Source organism: Convolutriloba macropyga, chromosome 12 (assembly GCF_964194025.1).
Source record: "Convolutriloba macropyga chromosome 12, txConMacr16.3, whole genome shotgun sequence".
Taxonomy (NCBI): Eukaryota; Metazoa; Xenacoelomorpha; order Acoela; family Convolutidae; genus Convolutriloba; species Convolutriloba macropyga.
The window spans coordinates 21,848,023-21,868,985 of NC_134479.1; the positions used below are offsets into that span (position 1 = coordinate 21,848,023).

The 20,963-nt window shown below is 35.1% G+C and overlaps 1 protein-coding gene across 9 annotated transcripts in view; it reads left to right on the plus strand.

The window, feature by feature from the left end:
- The window catches only part of LOC142350926 (uncharacterized), a 137,720-nt gene that overhangs the window by 64,056 nt on the left and 52,701 nt on the right, over window positions 1–20,963 (plus strand). For 8 of the 9 annotated variants that reach the window (XM_075402949.1, XM_075402948.1, XM_075402947.1 and 5 more), the window contains exons 12-13: window positions 4,326–4,539; window positions 20,310–20,604. In XM_075402949.1, the coding sequence (XP_075259064.1) occupies window positions 4,326–4,539; window positions 20,310–20,604 (509 nt within the window). The remainder of the gene's footprint in view (window positions 1–4,325; window positions 4,540–20,309; window positions 20,605–20,963) is intronic. The other variant, XM_075402951.1, reaches the window with a different exon arrangement.

The window sequence follows — 20,963 nt, forward strand, 5'->3', positions numbered from 1 at the left end:
AGGTGTAACATTTGAGATCATTTTATATTAGAATAATTCTCTCAGGAACACACTCTTAAGAACTATTTAAGCAGATCAATTAAGTACTTGTTAAAGTCTGACTATTGTTGCGAGGAACGTCGAGAATTTATTCAAGTGATTGATTGTCTCTCAGAAATGTCCGAGAATAACTTTTTAGGACGCTAGTTAAATTTTTTGAGTATCAGTTGCAGCAACTTGATTTCGTTTTAATTTTACTCTGTTTAACTCTGATAACTCTGTTTGGTTTTTAATAGCCGCCCTCATCTTCTCAGTCGGCTATTATAGCGCTCCTATTTTTTTTTTACAATTCAAAGATTTTGAATTGTATTGGGGCGCTGTCTTTTTTTTTTAAGATCTGTTCACACATTTTCATGATTTTTGAAGTCAAATTGGAGTAGTGATTTTGGTCACGCCGAAACAGGAAGTGGAGCGAAAAAGCGAGTGGTTTTGCGGCGTGAATTTTTTTCGCTCTAATTTTAAAGTAGAGTGAGAAAACGGTGTTTGAACAAAAATTCGGTTTCTCCGTAGTGATTTTTTGTTCACATGCGGCAATTTCACTCTGATTTTTACGGTTTTTTCGATTTTTTGGATTGGATTTTTTTCTAAATGGTTTTCCCAATCCATTCACAGCTCTTTCTAGGCCTAGTTTTTTGTTTGAATTGAATTTTAATTTCTCGACAGTAGTTTTTTTGTTCACATGCGGCATTTTGACATTGATTTTTTGTTTTTTTTTTTGTTTTTTTTTATCTGATTTTTTCTCAATGGTTTTTCTCAATTCACTGATATTCCATTCTAGGTCTATTTTTTTTGTTTAGTCAATGAAAATTCTTTGAATTGTACGTCAGGACTTGTCCTGCTATGTTTTTTTATTTCGTCGAATAAAAAAATGTTTCGCTTTACCTCATTTTGCCGCCTTTTCAACATTTTGCGTGAAATCTTTTTGACTTCTCTAGGCTAGTTTCTCTCTTCTCTCATTCTGCTAAAAGCGAATTTGAACATCAGTTGCTCAGCAAAGCAATTCAAAATGAACAGAGTCAGTATAAAAATTGAAGTCAGAGAAACGGGGTAAACCCATAAAGCCCAATTTTAGATGCCCGCTGTTTGAACGTCGTTCCTATAAGTCTTAGTTACCACCTCTAATGCTTATTGGTGTTGATAGTAGCCCCTGTAGCCTCTCTCTAAGAAACAGAAGTATGTTCGACTACGAAATGCCATCAAAATAAATCGGACTTAAAAAATATTTTTGTACAAAAATCTTTTTTTTTTTCAATATATTCTGTTATTTCAATCCCAATCATGCTTATTGGAATCAACGGCGGCTATTTTCCGGCAATCTGCCGGGTATGTTTAAATGTTAGTATAGGTTACCTGACTCTGCTTGAAGTCTTTGAGAACTTCTTGCCGTTTATTCGCTCAAAGTCACATAACCTTCCTTAAAACACCCAACTTGCTTGTTTTAAAATGACGACAGTCATTGAAAGTCTCCTTCTGGTCATCTGAATAAGCATCAACACAATTCAATTTAGTGAAAAGAATTGGTTAGATATTCGTGTTAAGTTAGAAACAAACAAATCTTTTGGCGCGGATCGAATAGAAAGCTTGCTATTGAGAATATCACAGCACAATCAGAGTCACTGTTCTTTGATTTCAATACTGCCCTGTCACAAGCACTTTTCCGTGTTTTGGAAAATAAGTGGTATCAATCTACAGAGACGGTGACGAGGCCTCAGTCGTCAATTACGAGCAATGAGTTTCCCGTGCAATGTTCCAAAAATACTGGGAAAATACTTTTTGGTGTTTTTATGACGTAGTTCGCGAGACACTGAATAGGTCACAGCAGGGTTTTAGAAGACAAAGATTTGTTATACTCACATACTATCCTTCCTCGACCAGTTATACAAAAGCTACGAATCCGATAAAGTGCAACCGTATGTCTTGTACCTAGATGTTAAACAAGCTTTTGATAGTTCTCCACATCAGCTATTAATGGACGGATTGTGAGATCAAGAATTAATAAACGGAGATGAAAATGAATCGGGGTGAAAAGAGTGGAGAAAGCTTTTACAGATTGGTGTGGGCGAAAAGTTCCTTGAAATCATTGGAACCCTTCTTAAAAGCAGGAAACAATGTGAAACTAAATAAAGTGAAATCAGAGAGGACAGAATTGTAACGAGCGGGAGTCCAAGTGTCACTCCTGGGACCACTACTCTTTATAGTTCATGTTATCAATAGCCGCCTTCAGCTTCTCAGCGGACCATTATTTCGCTAATCGTGGTTATCGGAATCAATGGCGGCTTTTTTCGGCAATCTGCCGTGTTTGCTTGATCTCCTCAATCCAACGTCGATGATGTCAAACTAGTCGCAGCGGATTCAAAATTGCTAGCTGACGGTAATAAGTTATTCTTAAGTTGATATGAGAAAAAGCAAATGGAATTAAATGAAAAAATAGTACATGCTGCCAATCAAAGACGCAAAAACGCTTATTACGTTAAACAAAGGAAAACTTGAAATAACTTTGGAAGAAAAAGTCCTAGGCTTTGTGCTGGTAAATAAGTTGGAAAGCAAATACAGAAAAGAGATGCAGCAAGGCTTGGTAAGCGTTCTTTTTCCTAACGAAAAAGCATTTCCAAAGCAGCGAGCCGTAGTTCAAAACTTAATGCATATACTGGATACGTAGTAGCAGTAATTTTGTATGCTTCGTAGATCTGGAAGCCAAGTAAATCAGATATGATAGATATTGAGGAAGCACAGAAATGAGGCAGAGCGTAGATAGTAAAGTGATGGGACATTAAATACGAAACCAGACTGAATATGCCTAAACTGTTCGTGACCTAACGACTTTTCGTTCATGAAATATATCCTGCTAGGGACATATAATGGCCGTATCCCGGAATGTGAGAAAGATACACACAATCAAAGACTGCGCTAAACTGAAAAACTAGACAACCGAGACTCGCATTAATCGGAGTAAGTAAGGCAACTCAAAAAGGATGATGAGAATTCTTGCAAAGAACTTAAATCCTTAATGTCACAGTAAAACCACTGAAAAGACTGAAAAACCACTGAAAAGACTGAATTCTTGCAAAGAACTTAAATCCTTAATGTCACAGTAAAACCACTGAAAAACCATCTGTTCTTGGATCTTTGTGGTGGAAGCTGCAAGTCCACTCGGGCGCAGACCCCGTGCGAGAACAGGAAGTCTTTACTTATACGCTACTACTATATAGCAACTTCTTGCTTTTTGACTTTTGGCGTTGTCGACCTTCGGCATTTTAATTCCTGTGGTGCATGTTTTAAGCTTGACTTAAAACACGCACATGCAAGTTTTAAAGTGTCGATTTAAGCAGTTCATCAAATTAAAATTCCAGAAGGCACTTTCTACATAGCCAGAAGTTGATTTCATTAATTTTCTATATTTTCAAGCCGACAAGTTGCGTGTTTCAAGAATGATTACGTGACTCTGCTCTAACATCTAGAACCTGTAACCGGTTCTCGATAAACGCCTCAGTGAGTTCGAGCAGAACGATGTAACCTATCCTTAAAATTTGGTTAAAGCTTCTATGAAGTATTCATCGTTGGTTTTTTTTTCAATTTTGCGTTTGCTTTTTATTTACTGTCTTTACTGGAGTTTTTAACTAGCTCATTATTGCGTCAAATAGATCAGGCTGTTGCATCGGACAGTGTCATTCGTGTACCTACTGTGTCATAGTGTGAAACCTTCAATATGAAGTTGATGCTCCGCAAAATTTATTAGCTTTGACAGAAATAACTTTTGACATGCCTACTTTGAATAATCAAATGTCTAAAAGAATCATGTGCTTCAGGATTGAGTTTCAAATTGTAACCGATATTGTACAAATAATTACTAATCTTATTTTTTTCGTCTGGCCATTGTTTTTATCGATTTGAATTTTTGCCGAGAGAAACGCGATAAACTGGTTACGCTCGAAGGCTCGAGTGTATAGGGTTTAGCACAGTATGGCTGCTACCAATCACCCAGCCCTTGATATTTGGAAATTTTCCCAAAAAAATGGTAGTAACAATCAGTAAATTTATACGGGTGTAGATATTCCTTAATTTTTATGTAAACTTTTTACATATTTTTATTTGACTTTCAGCTTCAGAAAAGGTGCTTTTAGATCAATTATTCGTTGCAGGCGTTTTTGAATCTGAGAGCATTTTAAATTCAAATAACTGCATGGTTAGTGTATCATGTAAGGAATTTACAAATCATGCATTAATATAAGTTAGCATTGGTATTGAGGCGTTTCCTGTATCTGAGTTTGTAAGACTGATGTCTACAGGTGGATGAATATGGGCTATGAGGATGAGACAATGCGCCCGTACAATGGCCAACAGCCTCTCCAGTCGGCCACAGAGCCCATTGATCACGTGCGCATTGATACCATAGCTGCTAAACTACAACTGAATCCAGCTGAGGTAGAGATCAGTGTTCGAGACAGGAAGTTTGACGAGAGCTACGCTTTCTACCACATTATGGGCAGACGACCCAATGATGTATGTCAACAATTAAAATAAATTTAATTTTAAAAAAAATTAAATTGAAATTAAGTAATTATACAGGAAGAGGCGCTTATACCTTTATTGCCCCTAAGCATTACCTTTAGAGGGTGCTCTATTTTGCTGGGGCTATTAGGTATTAAAGAAGAAAATTCAGAGCTGTGTCCCTCGCCATGTGAAAGATAAACCTCTATTATTGATGGTTTTACAACCCTAGAATGGTATATAATAATTATAGCGACAAGTATCGCATCATGCTATGCGCTTTTGTAACCATTTTCAGTGTGAAACCGAGCATTATTTTGTTTGTATGGTTATTAAAGAAAAAAATCTTGGTGCAGGGCAGCTCCGAAATTTCATGTCCGGTCTTGAAAGTAATTCTAGTAAAAATTGATATGAAAATGCTGTTTTCAACATTGAATAGTTTCTAAGATCTTTGCTATCATTCGTGTAAAATCATTTTTCAAATGTTTACTTTTAATGTTTGGAAAAATTAGGTGTTCTCCTTTTTCTGAGGTCTGGAGTTTTAATGATAAATGATAGCTGGGCATATTATTTACGTTTTTTAACTGCTCTCAAACAAAGTTTGTAGCAGTTATATTAGTCCTGTTGGTCTTTTTATGCAATTTTTCGTCTGACCCATTTGAATTTTCGTCCTTAATAACGGGATAAATAGTTAGCGCCCAGTGGGTATTAAGTTTCATTAGAGGCCCTTAGCCGCGTTTAGTAGTCCTTCAAGTGCACAGTGTGCTGAAGCTACTGCGAAGGCCGTAATTCAAGGTTAAAAGGTTATATTTAGGAGTTTTTGAGCCCAAAATGTAGTTTTTCGCGTTTTTTAATAGCCGCCGTCAGCCTCGCAAACGGCTATTATTTAGGTGCTGTCCTTTTTTAATTTCCTTAACCTTTTGAGCACGTTTTTCGTTTTACATAATTCACGATTTTCACGTTTGACTTTTGACTCACCTCACTAGCTGTTTCAATTAAAAGGATTTTAATTTCTTTTACTCATTTAGTTATGCAATGTAGTGAATACAGCCAAGGTCACAAGAGCAAAATCAAATTTAACGGGATAAACAGATTAAGTCCGGTCGGTAACTCATAGTGCATTAGGTTATCAAAGTTTATCAGAGCGATTGCTAGCTAATTTTAGTATTAAGCTTAATACCCTTCAGTTACGAAGCCTAAGTAAGTATAGGTTTAGAATCTAACTGAAATTGCACACTGAATTAGAACAATATTTGAAACTTAATCTCTTTTTATTTTTTCTGTTTCAATCTGGATGTGTGTCCAGCGCGTCAATTGTGGCTAATTTCCTGCAAGGAGGGCCAGAAGACCTCCTTAAGGGTTTATAAGTTACTTTAAATGCTCTCAAACGGAGTTAGTAGCAATTATATTAGTCCTGTTGGTCTTTCGCACTTTTTCGCTTGACCAATTTGTCGTCTGATCCATTGGACTTTTCGTGATTCAAGGGGGGTAAACAGGTAGCGCCCAGTGGGTATTAAGTTTCATTAGAGGCCCTTAGCCGCGTTAAGTGATCCTTCAAGTGCTTAGTGTTGCAATGTTTTTTTTCGTCATTTTTCGAATTTTTGAATCAGGCTGAAATTGACGCTTGTTGAAATGGATAACGTTTTTCGCAAGACATTAGAACTTTTAATGACCACTTATATGGGAGCTATATGTTTTGGTAATCCAAACAAAAACACGCAAAATTTTTTCTACTAATTTTCTCAATTTTTTTCAAGCTTTGTGAAAATGTGTCATTTTTTTGATTGTCAGCCCCAGTTGTCAAGGAATCTCTTCTAGGGTTTGATAAGAGGTTACTGCAGTTTCTAGACGTAATGGAATTGTTTTGACGTAAGATTTTCACATCACGAATTTTAGCATTTTTTAAAAAATAAATCTTGCAATTTTTTCAATTTTTGACATAATTAAATTTTTTAGCTTTTTTTATTCTCAGGTGTCAGAAAACCTTTTATAGGGTTTGAAAATAAGTTGCTGGAATATTTTTTTAGGACATGGATTAGGTTTCAGCTTTTTAATATTACAAACATTAGCTCTTTTTTTAAAACTTGCAAGTTTTTTGTTGAAATTTTTTGTCAGCTTTTAGGTTTCTCCAGCCTCAAGGGCCAAGGAATATCCTCTAGGGTTGTTAATAACTGCATAGTTGTTAGATGTTATGGAATGTTTTCCAAATTTTCTTATCAGGAATTTCAGCAATTTTGTTTAAATTAATTGCAGTTTTTTCAAGTTGTTTTTTTCCGGCACCATGGGCCCAGGAACCTCCTCAAGGGTTTTATAATAAGCTGCTGCATTGTTTCTAGAGTTAATGCAATGGTTATGAATATTTTAGTGACTCGAGTTCTGGTATTTTTTTTGATAAAATATAATTTTTTTTAAATTGTTATATTCCAAGTTTATGGTTCTTTATGAGGCAGTAAAACTATTTAAGGCTTGAAATAGTGATTGATAAGGCTCGATAGCCTTTTGAGACAACGAAATGGTTCTGAATATAATAATATCGCGAATTGTAGTAAGTTTTTGTTAAAATTTGCAATTTTTTTAATTTTTGATTTTTGTCCGATTCTGAGTTAAACGATCATTACTGGCCAATGAAACGTTTTAAGTCTTGAGGATGAGTGACATGGCAGATCTCCGAAGAGCAAAAATGGTTTTGAACAGTTTTCACACTGCGAAATCTGGAAAGTTTTCTTTTAAATTTTGCACTTCTTTCTTTATATGATTTAATTACTAACAAGGCTAGTAAACTAGAAGTTGCAAGATTCAAATCTCATTATGGAATTTCTTAGCGCTCTCTTTGAATGTTTCTTTTTGTTGGGGTTTCTTTCCTTTATTTTTTTGCTCACGTTTTATCTCTCTCACTATCTCTCTCTTTCCTTAACTCTTTTGTTGATGACGAACTTCAGCTGCTGTTATGTGGCGTGATATCATCTATTACTCTCATTAGCGTTGAATTATAGCAGAAATTTTTTTTAATCAACAATGACCTAACTAGCACTGTCTAGGAAATCATTGTTAATTGCTCTCAAACGAAGTTTGTTGCAATTATATTAATCCTGCTGGCTTTTTTAGGCGATTTTTCGCTTGACCGATTTTTATCTGACGCATTTGATTTTTCGTCCTCAGAAACGGATAAAGAGGTAGCGTCCAGTGGGCATTAATTTCTCCCAGAGCCTTTCAGCTCTCTAGTCTCCAAGTATGCGATTCACAGAAAACTGCTTTGGAGACTTATACTTTTTGTGTGAAGGGCGGTTCTTAGAAATTGATCCCCCGCTCCACCCCACCGCACCCCTGATCCTTGCCTCCAACTTTTGCCCCCTACTGTTAACCCACCGCTGCGCTCACATCACGCCCCTTCTTTTAAGCTACAGGTGGCCTCACTAAACCGTGGCTAGCTACTGACGAAGCCGACCGGTCGTTTGAGAGCAAATCGCTCGACGTTAGTCGGTTATTAATAGCCGCCCTCATCTTCTCAGCCGGCAATTATTGCGCTCGTATTTTTTTTTACTTCATCAAACTTTTTTTTGCTTTACCATTTTGCCGCTTTTTCGACATTTTGCGTGAAATCTTTTTGACTTCTCTAGGCTAGTTTCTCTCTTCTCTCATTCTGCTAAAAGTGAATTTGAACATCAGTTGCTAAGCAAAGCAATTCAAAATGAACAGAGTCGGTATAAAAAATTGAAGTCAGAAATAGAAACGGGATAAACCCATAGAGCCCAATTTTAGATGCCCGCTATTTGAACATCCTTCCTATAAGTCTTAGTTACCATCTCTAATGCTTATTGGTATTGATAGTAGCCCCTGTAGCCTCTCTCTAAGAAACAGAAGTACGTTATGTTCAACTACGAAATGCCATCAAAATAAATCGGACTTAAAAAATGTTTTTGTACAAAAATCTTTTTTTTTTTCAATATCTTCTATTCTTTCAATCCCAATCATGCTTATTGGAATCAACGGCGGCTATTTTCCGGCAATCTGCCGGGTATGTTCTTTGTTTTGCCGGGCTTTTCACAATATTTTTGGAACACTCCAAAGTCAAAAGTTTTGCTCACCTGATCGTGTAATTACCTTCTGCGTGACTTTGATTTCATCTGTCACGTATCTATAGCGAGGGCTATTTTTGATCGCGTTGCTTTTTTAAACTTGTTGACCTTGGTTCTTCGACAGCTTGTTTTGAATCCGTTCCATCGTTTGTTTTTTTTGAGCGTGTATTCAGTCATGCTTGATTGATTGTTTGATTTTAATTTAGTTCGGAGAATTGAAGTTTAGTCCTCAATTTTTAAAGTTGTTTAATTGCTCTTAAACGAAGTTTGTAGCAATTATATTAGTCCTGTGGTCTTTTGTTGCGATTTTTCGCTTAACCGATTTTTCGTCTGACCGATAAGCTTTTTGCCCTCAAAAACGGGTAAACAGGTTGCGCTCGGAGGTCCTAAATTTTTCTTAGAGCCCTAAGTCTTACTATACTCTAAAATTGTGGTTCATCAAAACTCGAGTGTATTTTTTGGCAAAAATTTTATGAAACCATTTTTGCGCGTTGGTCTAGAACAATTGTTTGACTTCTCAAAAAAACTTTTTCACGCTTCTCTTAATTTTGGAGTGATCGCAGTTGCTCTTACTCCGAAGCAGAATTTGTTGCTGAATGGTAGCCGAGTGGTGAATGCTTCTGTCGAGGGCTGCGGAGGTCGGGAGTTCGAATCGCACCATTGGTTGGATGTTTTTGCACGCATAAACTACAATTTTTCTAGGCTACCGCCTGTCGTTCGAAAGCAATTTGTCCGACGATAGTCGATTTATTTTGATTGGTTACTTTTCTTTTCACGGGATGCTAAATCAAATGCTGTACATAAAAACGTGTTTGTCAATAAATTGAACAAAATTCAAAAGCAGAGACAAATTTTTGGGTGGTTTTTGTTAACACAATGTTTTGAGAGTGTGTGTGAGAGAGAGAGAGAGATTGAGAAAAGTAGGTGTAAAAAGAGCTGCAAAGCGAGCAATGTTAAAATTAATTTGTAGCGTTTTCGGAGCAGTTTTTTTTAAAATTTTTAGCCGTTGCGTGTTGTCCCAATTAGGTCTTCTCGCAATTGTTTGCCTTGGACTTTTTTTGGCCATTTGAAGCGTTTTTTTTAAAATTTATCAACAACCAAATTAAAATTTTATTCAATAATTTATCCAGTTTTTTTCCACTGCCAAATTCTAATAAAATTTTCACCTGTCTGTTAGTGCGCCATTTGACATTTCGCTTGCTACAGTCAGTTAAGTTGCGTGGTAGCAGTTACGCTTTCTAGTAGGTAAAGTTGCCCCTCTATTTCATGGGTATCCTTTCTTTTTTGATAATAAATAAATAAATTAATTTAATTCTATCTTTAGACTGTTTTCGTCGTATGTTGTTGTATTCTCCTTTTTTGTGTTGTTTAGCGGCTGAACTTGCCATGTTTTTAAATTGCCGCCGTCAGCCGCTCAGTGGCTATTATTTAGGCGCTCTTTTTTTCTTAATTCGCTTTACCTTTTGATCACGTTTTTCGTTTTACATACGTCACGATTTCACGCTTGACTTCTGATTTACTCACTCTGTTTCAACTGCATGGGTTTTTTTTCTTTTATTCATTTATTTACGTAATGAAGTTAATACGGTCGGAGTCCAAAGAGCAAAATCAAAAGACACGGGATAAACCGATAAAGACCAGTCATGAAGTCAAAGTGCATTAGGTAATCAAAGGTTATTAGGACGATTTCTAGCTGACATTAGTATTAAGCTTAATTGCAGTCAATTTAGAAGCGGAATTAAGGATGATTTAGAAGCAAATTTGATCTTTTTCTCTTTGTAATTCTAGAACTTTCGATGTCAACATAGGTCTGTAGGTTCAAGGGCGTCTGTTTTCCCCTCAATCTCTCGGCTATGTTTTAAATAATGAGTTGTCAAACGAATTTTTTTCATGGAAATCTTTTTGGACTGCTGTCGGATATTTGCTCTCCCCTAATTCTGCTCAACTTGTATACGAAGAGTTACAATAACTGAAGCGTTGCTATATTTCAACCGAGTAAACAGGTCCGATTCTCATTGTTTTTAATGCTCCCTGACAAAGGAGTTAGCCGCATATCTGCTAAATTCAATCAAAATATTATGTACTTTTGTTAGATATTCTTTAAAACTAATTTTTTAATTGCCGTACAACAATAGCACGGCTATAATTGGCCTTCTCTTGGTTTATTGCAATACAAAAACTGTGTTGTATTGGTGTGCTGTCTCTTTACAACTCGAAAAGAAGAATTGGGATTCTACAGGCTTTTACTACTCAAAGAGGGGCATTGGGGTTCCAATTATTAGCTGACGCTAGCTTGTTTGTGACTTGAATTTTTGGCATTTGTTTTCGAACATTGACTTCTGTTTTAAAAACGCTGATTTCCGTTCTCGGATATTGGACTTAAACTGTTAGCTTAGGTACCAATACATAGAAATTAGGAACTGCTGGTAATATGGTTTGCTCCTCATAACAGTCTTTTCTCCCTATTCAATCAACGTGCACACCAACCTATCCCCTCCCTGAACCCATAACCCCTCTCACCTATCCGCAATTTACTCTTCCCCTCCACCTAACCCACCCAGCTACCTCCTCCCCCCACCTACCCGCAACCTCGCCCCCGACCTACTCCTCTCAAAAAACAACGCTCTAAACTAAAAGCTGTGTCCTCATTTTTTAAACCATTTCTACAGTTTCATTAATCTATTAATTTCTTCGGTATTGTTTTCTTTGATATCTCCTATTGTCGCTGAGGTTGGATGAGTATTCATTTGGCACCACTCTTCAACTCGTTTCGTTTTGGATCTGCCTGTTTTTGTTGGTATTTTTGTTCTTTGATTTTAGTTTCATTAGAATCTCTCTTGCGTTTTGTTTTTCATCAGTTGAAAGGTTTTTATATCAAATTATTTTCAATACTTTGACACAACTTGCTTTCAAAAATATAAGATTTAATCGGATTTTGCCATTTTTTGATTTTTTTTGTTCTGTTGCTTAATCTCATTCAATACACTTCTCATTGTCTTTTTTAAGGCAACTTTGAGTTAAGCTATTTTTTCAAATTTCCTTGTTGCAGTTTTTAACAGTTTTGACACAACTTGATTTTAAAAGTTATTCAAGATGTTTCAGATTATAACCGTTTTTGTAATTGTTTTTGTCCTGTCGGTTATTCTCATTAATGATAGTTCTTTTATTCTCGAGTTAGGCATAATTTGAGCTATATAATCGTTTAGGTTTTTGGCTAATATTTTGAATTGTTTCAACGTCATTTCTTTTCGACAATGTTTTGAACTTTTGGTTGCTGCCTGCCTTTGTTGCTTCTTTTGTGTGGTCCCCAGAACTTGCTGTCATTGAAGCTGATAAAAAGTCAGAGATGTTTTCTGTAGCTGGATTAGATGCTGAGGCGTTTAGTTTTAAGTTGCGTGTTTCACTGACTTTGATGCCACCTATTTTCAATAGCGTTCGTGAAATTGATTTTTTGTCAAATGTTATGTGTTCTCCTTTTTGTTGTCTGATGTGGTGTTCTGCAAATTTGGCGTTTGCTGTCAAAAAGCCCATTGTTGCAAAGTCTTTTCAGGTTGAAGTTGATTGGGATTAATACCTTCGATAACACTATTTTTCTAAAAAAAGATTTTCTCATTCTTTTCTTTAGTCGTTTTTCAGTTTTGCTTAATTTTGGTTTTGTTTTCTTTCATGGTCGTCGTGGATTTTGCTTTGTTTGTCCGAGGCTGTTTGTTTAAGAGAACTATATTGTTGACTTCAGTTGCTTCAAATCTTTGAATTGTAATTCAGGACTGGTCCTGCTGTTTTTTTCGTCGCCAAGCTTTTTGTTACAACTTTATGACGTCGCAATCACTTCAAATCTACTTTTTCTTTATTCGTTCAAGCATTTTCAATTCCGTGCGTGGCGTAATTTTTCACTCGCTGTTTTCTGGCAATCTGTCGGCTATGTTTTCTTCCTTAAACCTAATCGAGGCCATTCGAATTCATCTGGAGTGTTTTTCCAGCAGCTTATCGGGTATCTGTAAGATTTTACCCGTCCAAATTAGTAATTTTTAAAGTTTTCGCTTGTGTTTTGGTATCCATTTTTATGTGCAATTCATTGTTTCCTTTCCTATGAGATCCAGAAAAATACGCGATTTCATCTTAGGTTTCCTTATAAATTTGAAGTTACCTACTACTAGAGGATATTAGTATTAAGCTGATTGTCCTCCAATAAAGAACCTGCAATCTCGGTATTTAACGGATCTAATGAAACTGTGGACCAATTTAGAAAATTTTTTGACACCTTGAATTTATGTTTTCAATTTTTTTGATTAAATTGTCAATTTAGGCTGTCAATTTTCCACGTTCTTTTTCTCCAACTGTTTCAATCCCAACGTCGGTCAGTGGGGTCAACGGCAGCTATTTTTCGGCTATCTGCCGGCTATATTTAGATATGTTTTCTTGGGAAGCTTCAATGTACAATTAAAATGTGAAATTTTTGCCTCTGTGATTCTTAATTTCATCAAGTTCGGCTGTACTTTTGATGCTATGTTGGCAGCAAAAAAACTTTGAAAAGAAATAAACAATTTTCCCCTGAATTTTGTTCTAATTAATTTTTTTGTCTGCATATCTTTTAAAAATTATTTGTATATCTTTTTAAGTATTTTATAGAGATTGTCTAATGCCCCATTACTTAAAGCTGACCCTCCATACGCAATGTTGAAGTTCTTAAGCTTCCATCTTATCTATTATGTTTATATTTAAATGCAACTGATGAAAAGTTATATGTTGTCATGTTTTGTTCGTCTTGTCTAATTGTCGCACGCATCATATTGGCATTGAGCAAAAATAAAAAGTCTATAAAACATTAGGAGTTCATTTGCCGCCTTGTTTGTCAGGTCTATATATTGATTATGAACTTCAAAGATCTGTCTAGACTAGCTTCAGAGACATTAATCGAAGTTAGTAAATAAAGCGCATGCAAACTTATTTTCATGTTTCATGTTCGTTGTCATTTTAGGAGCTTAGATGAACTGTTTTCTTTAAACCGTAATCATTTGTAATAGAATTTTTAAAACAGATATCAGCTAAGATTTCCGTTTTGACTATTATACTGTGTACACACTAAAGAAAATAGACTTCGGATTATTTAATAGCTAAAGGTTGTTTCATGATTTCTTGGTGTTCTGGTTTTGCGAAGACAAATTTAAAATTTTGGCTTTAAAGACAAAAACCTGTGAAGCATAGCTGGATATACCCATAACGAACCGCTGAATTTAATATCTTTGCAATGTTATCTCCTTATATTCGCTTTTCAGCACTAGTACAACTTTTAGGCGCTAGAAATGCAGAGAACAAACTTTTAGGCAGAGAAAGTTTTTTAAAACTGACTTGGTGTTAGAATCTCATTGGATGGTCGTAATTGATACCCATTAGAAAGTCGCATTTTCGGTTTTTTTCTGCTTCATTCTTTGACGTCTTCCCTCGGAAACAGTGATAACCATTGTTTGAGTAGTGAGTATAATATCCACTGTTATGTTCACGGGATAATAAACATTTTTTGTGATACCTTTTTGTTGAAAAGCAATATGACCACTTCAGACTTATTTTTAAGGCAATCGTAAGATTACTCAATTTGTTTTCTGTAAAAATACTGGCATTTTATAAAGTTTTAATATTGAAAAAGTATTTAAAAAAAGTAGTAATAAATGGAATTGGTAAACAGTGATAGCCTTGAGCGATGAACTATTGGAGGATTAAATTGCAATTGTTTTCAGCGTTCTGCCTACATCTTTTATACCAATACGGTGACCCCCATTTTCTGTTCTAAGAGCGTTTTTGAAATGAATGTTTAATGAGAAAAGAAGTCCTGTGACTGCTGGGTTTTAACCTAACTTGGAGGGAAAAAAACCTGCCAACAAATTGTTTTTTGGTACAAATTCCGAAAAATGAGAAAGTTTCGTGAAATTTCACTACCTTTATTTTGCTTGTATTCCACTAGTCTATGGCTAGACAGAAAGTGGTCATCATGGCTTTAAGATTAATGTTTTCGCGCAAATTCATTTTTTTTTTTTGAAAAAGGAACTAAAATTTTTTCTTACATAGCATCATTTCGGATTAGTTTCTATTGTGAATTGTCCCTTGAAAAATAAATCTAACTATTCCTTATTGTTTTTCCTGATTTTCCTAGGTGAGTATAATGACAGCTTGAGTGTTTTTCCTCCAAAAATTGTCTTCAAAATATCTATACATTGAGAAAGTCATTTTTGTCTACGGCCGTTGTTTTGAGATAGTTTTTTGTGAAGAAAGACTTCTGAGCCATTTAGCGGGAAATGTGGGGGGACAACTGTTTCTTTTCCACTACTCGGAAATGAGGTCAGAAAATTTTGCGTCCGGTGTTAGAATATGAACAACTAAAAACGCTGTAATGTCCCTAGTGAGGATTGAGTGTAAAGAGGAAACTTGTATGCTGACATTTATGTAGTGCTGAGCTAATATTTTCGCTTAAATTGTTAAGAATAGATTTTTATTCAAAAAGAGACTGCAAATAATCTTCAATTGATCTGGTTTGATTTTCAAGAACCTTTACTTGTGGTTCAATAAGATTAGATGAAAACAAGGAGGTTCGGTAATGTGCGATCGCACATAAAGTTCCGACCCCGCTCATTCACAATTTTAGCATAATTCTCTACCAAATGAGGAACCGATAGAAAAACCCAAAAATAATAAATGAGAATCCCAAAAAAACAGCGTATGAACGAAAAAATACTCTCCAAAGAAAGTAAGTCAGTAGAGTAAAAAGTGATGCACTAGATTGATGAGATATGCTAATATTAAGAAAGCTAGTTATGACGAACAGCAAAATCAAACAATAACAACAAACATTAATTACATCAAAAATTTTATGTCCGTTTTAAAACACAAAACTTAATAACAAAATCAACATACGTCAGATAAAACTGAAACTAAACAAAATAGCTTATAAATCACCAGAAAAGATATGGGACCAGTCCATAAACAGTTTTGGCAACAATTAGACAAACAAAAAAAAATAAAAACAGTGAAGTTAAAAAATTAGTTTTTTTAAACATTTAACTTCAAAGTAATGAAAACCATTAGAAATCAAGCAAAATATCCCAAATGTTTACAATTACCAATGCTTTTATAGAAGGGCCGTAAGACCTGTCCGTATTGAATTTTTTTATGCCGCCAAAAACAACAACAAAAAGACAACAAACAAAAATCCAATTAAGAGTTGCCAGAAGACGCTGTCGAAGCCGTAAAGCCATATTTTGGACCTCAAAATATGTTCGATTGCCCCTTCTTTAAACACCGATAATGTAGTATGTGGCTTTTCTTTAATGAGACTAGGTAACATGTAGACAAAAAAGAAAAAAAGCCAAAAGTAAGTAATACTTTTGATTTTTTTCAAAACAAATTTACTTCCAAAGTCATGAAAGACATTGAGACCTGCAATTATCCAGAATATGTCTTGTTTCCACAAAAAGAACGTCAAATATGACAAAAATTAAATTAATTTCCTTTTTTGTGAAAAACCGATGTGGAAGCCAGTAAGGTCATAGCGAGTTCTTTAAAAATATTAGATTTTGTGAAACCAATCCCTTTTGACAGCTTCCCTTGACACCAATAACGTCATATTTGACGTGTAATTAACAAGACTAGGTAACAAAAAGACAATGAAAAGAACAAAATTGCGAAGTTAAAGTTTTTATATTTTGGAAAAAAAGTTGTTTTCAAAGTCATGAAAACCAAAAGCTATCTACTAATATCAGAATGTTGGCTCATCTGTTTTTCCACGAAAAGCCCATGAAACCTTTCATTATACAGGAAATTTCATTCGACTAAAACGACAAAGTAAAAACTACAGTTAATGACAAAATTAAAAAGCTCAATTAAATTCCTCAAGAAGCCGTTAAACTGATAATCTATATCTTTCAGCTTTTTAATATTTTCAATTGTGCCTTATTTTTAACGCCGATAATGTGATATGAGAACTCTCAATAATGTGATAATGTGGCAAAACTAGAAAACGTGAAAAACTGGAAAATACCTTTAAAAAAATCTGAAATCTAGTATCAAAGCCAGAAAACAATAACTTAAGGCCTAAAATGCAATAAAGATTAAATTTTGAATCAGTAGAATAGAAAGAAGAAGCTACAAGTTGACCAAGTTAAGAAAAAAAGTAGAGGAAAATTTCAGTCATATATTTAAAAATCATATTAAGAAGTCAAAACGACCATAAGCTTTCAAGTAATAAACTAAATGCATTAGATTAGAGCTGCTTAGGAAAAGGATTGGACCTATCACTCCTGAGCTTTGATTTGATATGTTCTGTTCTATAATTAATATAAAAAAGATTTAATTTTTTTTAAAAAAAGACCGACTGATTACAATCCGAATTCTTTCTGGTTTGTAACAGAAGAAGATTGGTCCAAAACTATCCCTGCTAATGCTTATCGTCCATTAGAAATACTTAATTTTTCGAATGTTATAGATATGGATAATTTGTTAGTTAAAAACTCAAAAATAAATTCTGCGTTTTGGATAATCAACGAGTAAAGTTAGCTAAAAACGGCAAAGTTTTAATTACAGAGCACTCTCAACAGTAGTTTTACAGTAGTTTTATTTAAGTTTCAACAGTAGTTTTATTTAAGTAGGAATAGCCCCCTGTAGAATCTACAAAGATTGTATTATTGTTCGTTGGGGGTGTACTTCCGGCAAATTTAATAGAAAAGGACTAAAGAAGCTTTTTTTCATGCTGTTCTTGATGAAAAAGGCTGAATTTAGAAATATTTAGCCCGAATTTTTGACAAAAAAATTAAATCAAAATAATCAACAATACTTTTTTGTCTTTAAGAATAAAATCATCAACACCATTCTTAGAAATTTTGACAAATTTTAGCAAAATTGACAAAAATTTAGGCAAAAATTATGGAAATTGTGAATAAAAACAACGGAATTCACTCTATTTTCTCCGATGTTAAAACCTCGAAAACTCCCTACAAAAAACGAAAATAAAAATCTTTTTAATTCCATATTCTACGCTGGACGAGCTTTCTAATGATACTAGTCTCAACTCTCTACGATGAATATATCGATCGGCGAAAATTGTCTGAACAAAAAAAATCCATTTGAGTATATAGTTCCTCCCCCCTCAAGAGGGGTCGGAACAATTAAGGTCACGATTAGGCAACATGCTACGCGTTGTTACAAGTTTAATTTTGATAAGTTCTTAGCTGTTTCCAGAAATAATTAAGGCAATAACTTGTAGCTTTTTAGATGTTTCACAGTACAGTTTATAGCAGATAGAAATGTAATTAGCAGAGGGATTGTTTAGAATGGTTTCCATTGCAGGCTCTTGGCTTTACATCTACTATTGTACTGAGTAGTAATTGTGTTTAATAGCCGCCCTCATCTTATCAGCCGGCTATTATAGCGCTCCTATTTTTTTTACTTCGTCGAACTTTTTTTCGCTTTACCATTTTGCCGCTTTTTCGGCATTTTGCGTGAAATCTTTTTGACTTCTCTAGGCTAGTTTCTCTCTTCTCTCATTCTCCTAAAAGTGAATTTGAACATCGGTTGCTCAGCAAAGCAATTCAAAATGAACAGAGTCAGTATAAAAAATTGAAGTCAAGAAACGGGATAAACCCATAAAGCCCAATTTTAGGTGTCCGCTATTTGAACGTCGTTCCTATAAGTCTTAGTTACCATCTCTTATGCTTATTGGTATTGATAGTAGCCCCTGTAGCCTCTCTCTAAGAAACAGAAGAACGTTCAACTACGAAATGCCATCAAAATAAATCGGACTTAAAAAATGTTTTTGTACTTAAATCTTTTTTTCAATATCTTCTATTCTTTCAATCCCTATCATGCTTATTGGAATCAACGGCGGCTATTTTCCGGCAATCTGCCGGGTATGTTGTAAATTAGAGGATATCCATCTTAACTTAGAAACGAGATTTCTATGAAATTGTTAATTGTTAACAAAGATATTAGTTTCTATTTTAAGGAATCAGTAAAAAATTTTACTCGAACTGTTTTGATCAACTGAATCTTCGGGAGATTCTCCTGTTTTCTAGTTTTTGATTAATTCATAGATCTGTGCCTCGTTGAGTACATATACCAACGAATATTTGCTTTATCAGTTTAAGTACTTCAACTATTTCCTTACTTCCTCTTTACCGTATTTACCAATCATCAAGAAACAAAAAGGTAAATCTTGAAGCAACTTAGGTACATAATACAAGTTTTATGTGGAAGAGAATTAAGTTTTCATCCGGTTGTTTTGAATAAACGTAAACAAAATATGGGTTATGGCCCTAGATAGAAATAGTACGAAATATGGCCGTGAAACTAATTAACGAAGAACTAAAAGCAACTGTTTAAGGAAATTTTAACTGTTAATAAGGATACATCACATGTGATCAAGGGGATCGAAATAAGTGACATAAAACAACTGACTCGTGTAGTAAAATAGCGCACTCTAATGCTGACAAATCAATACATATCACCCTTTCCGCCATGTCTGCTTTTGAGAAAAACTGTTTTGACCTGAGCTGGCTGTGCTTCAGCCCCTTTGAGATATAATTTATACAATAGTCGTCTACTTAAAAGAGCTTAAATTTAAACCAAAAATCGGATTTCAAAGTTTATTTCTCCCGTATCCGCTCACGTCTAATCTGAGCATGACGATAAAGCTATTTACGGCAATTCTAGTTACAATAGTCTGTTTTGCGTCAATTTTATTGGATTATGTTAAGCTTTTTTAACATGAGTGTACATGAACATCGAAGTGTTTATTTTTAACATTGAAAAGCACGACAATTCGTATTTCGAAAAATTGAAACAACTTTTCCTTGAACAATATTTGGGCGAATTAATTGATTCAGACAAAATTTACGTCAAACTGTTTTAAAAGTGGGCTGGGTCTGTTCTTGAACGTAGATTTACTCCCGTGATATAAATAAACAATACCGTGACGCCGTTGTTTACAAACAATGTCACACGATAAAGCTTTCATTTGGTTTTCCATTCATTGATTGTTGACTGGAGGATATCGTGATGGCTTGATGTTGAATCAGGCTAGTGATGACAGTTTAGAAGCTGAGTCACTTAAAGTATATTGAGCTGACCTAAATTCAGAAGTTCGAACCCTAAGCTTTACTTATTAGATTACGTAATTGGTGAATTTAGTAACTGTTTAATTGAGCGTGTGACTAGTCCTCATGTCTTTTGCGAGGATGTAGGCTGGAGCTTGTGAAAAGCATGATGATCGTGATTTGCAATGTTGGTATGCGTGGACATGATAAGATTCGCCTTCAAGAAACTATTTCTAATGATATATGTCGCTTTTGCAAGTCAGATTTTGGTAGCATTTCAAGAGCTTTTGATACCGTTGCATGCATTTCTCGAAATCCATTTTTCATGATATTTTTGTGCTTTTAGTTTTTATAGAGCAAATTTTTGAGAATCCTAGGAACGTTCTTAACCCTAAGCTTCAACCGATTCTCGACAAACTAATGATCTAAATTCTAATATCCTTGTTGTTAAAATGATAATATCTAAACGAAGGTTCGACAGTGAGATTGTGAGCGTTGGTTAAAATCATTATATCATTCATTCTTCAAACATGAACAGTTAGATCAGGAACTATTCGTCATACCTATCGCATCATTTTAGCTTTTGTATGTACGTCTTGTATTGTTGTTGTTTGTTTGTGTTGATTAGTTGGACACATCTCTCGACTACTTGTCTCCGCACGCGGGTATGTCACCCTCTGTTACAAACACAGCGACCTCCATGTTGGGGGGAACCACCTCAGCTACTATGAAGAGCATGACCGCAAAAACAATGCATCATCATCATCATCACACGCCTCAGCCGGGCGGAAACGCCTCGACGTCGGGATCCGGTGTCGGTTCTCATCAGAATAATGTTACCGGTGCAGCTGGTTCCGCATCTGTCAGTCGCTCGTACACAATGACAGCTGCTGGATCTGCAAAGCAGAGGCGTCAAAGTGAAGGTTTCTTGCATGTCTTCACCTGAAATCTTTAAATTTCTGGAACTTTCTTGCGTTTTACAGTCAACATGTGGTGTTCTAAGTTATGACATCTCTGGGACGGTATGAGGCATCGTGCCATACGTCACTGATAATGTCATGTTAATCTGATGTCATGTGATGACGTAATTATTGAGAAGAGAACGTGTCCTGGTAATTGGACTGTTGAAATGTTCAAGATAGAAACCGGACGCATTAATTTGCATGATTCTAGAATCTGACCGGCTGCACTTGGGTTCTGCTATTATAATTAGATCAACTTAATCCTGCCATCATTGGCATGGAAGATCGTAAAATTGGCTCGAATTTCACTGTTTTGCGTG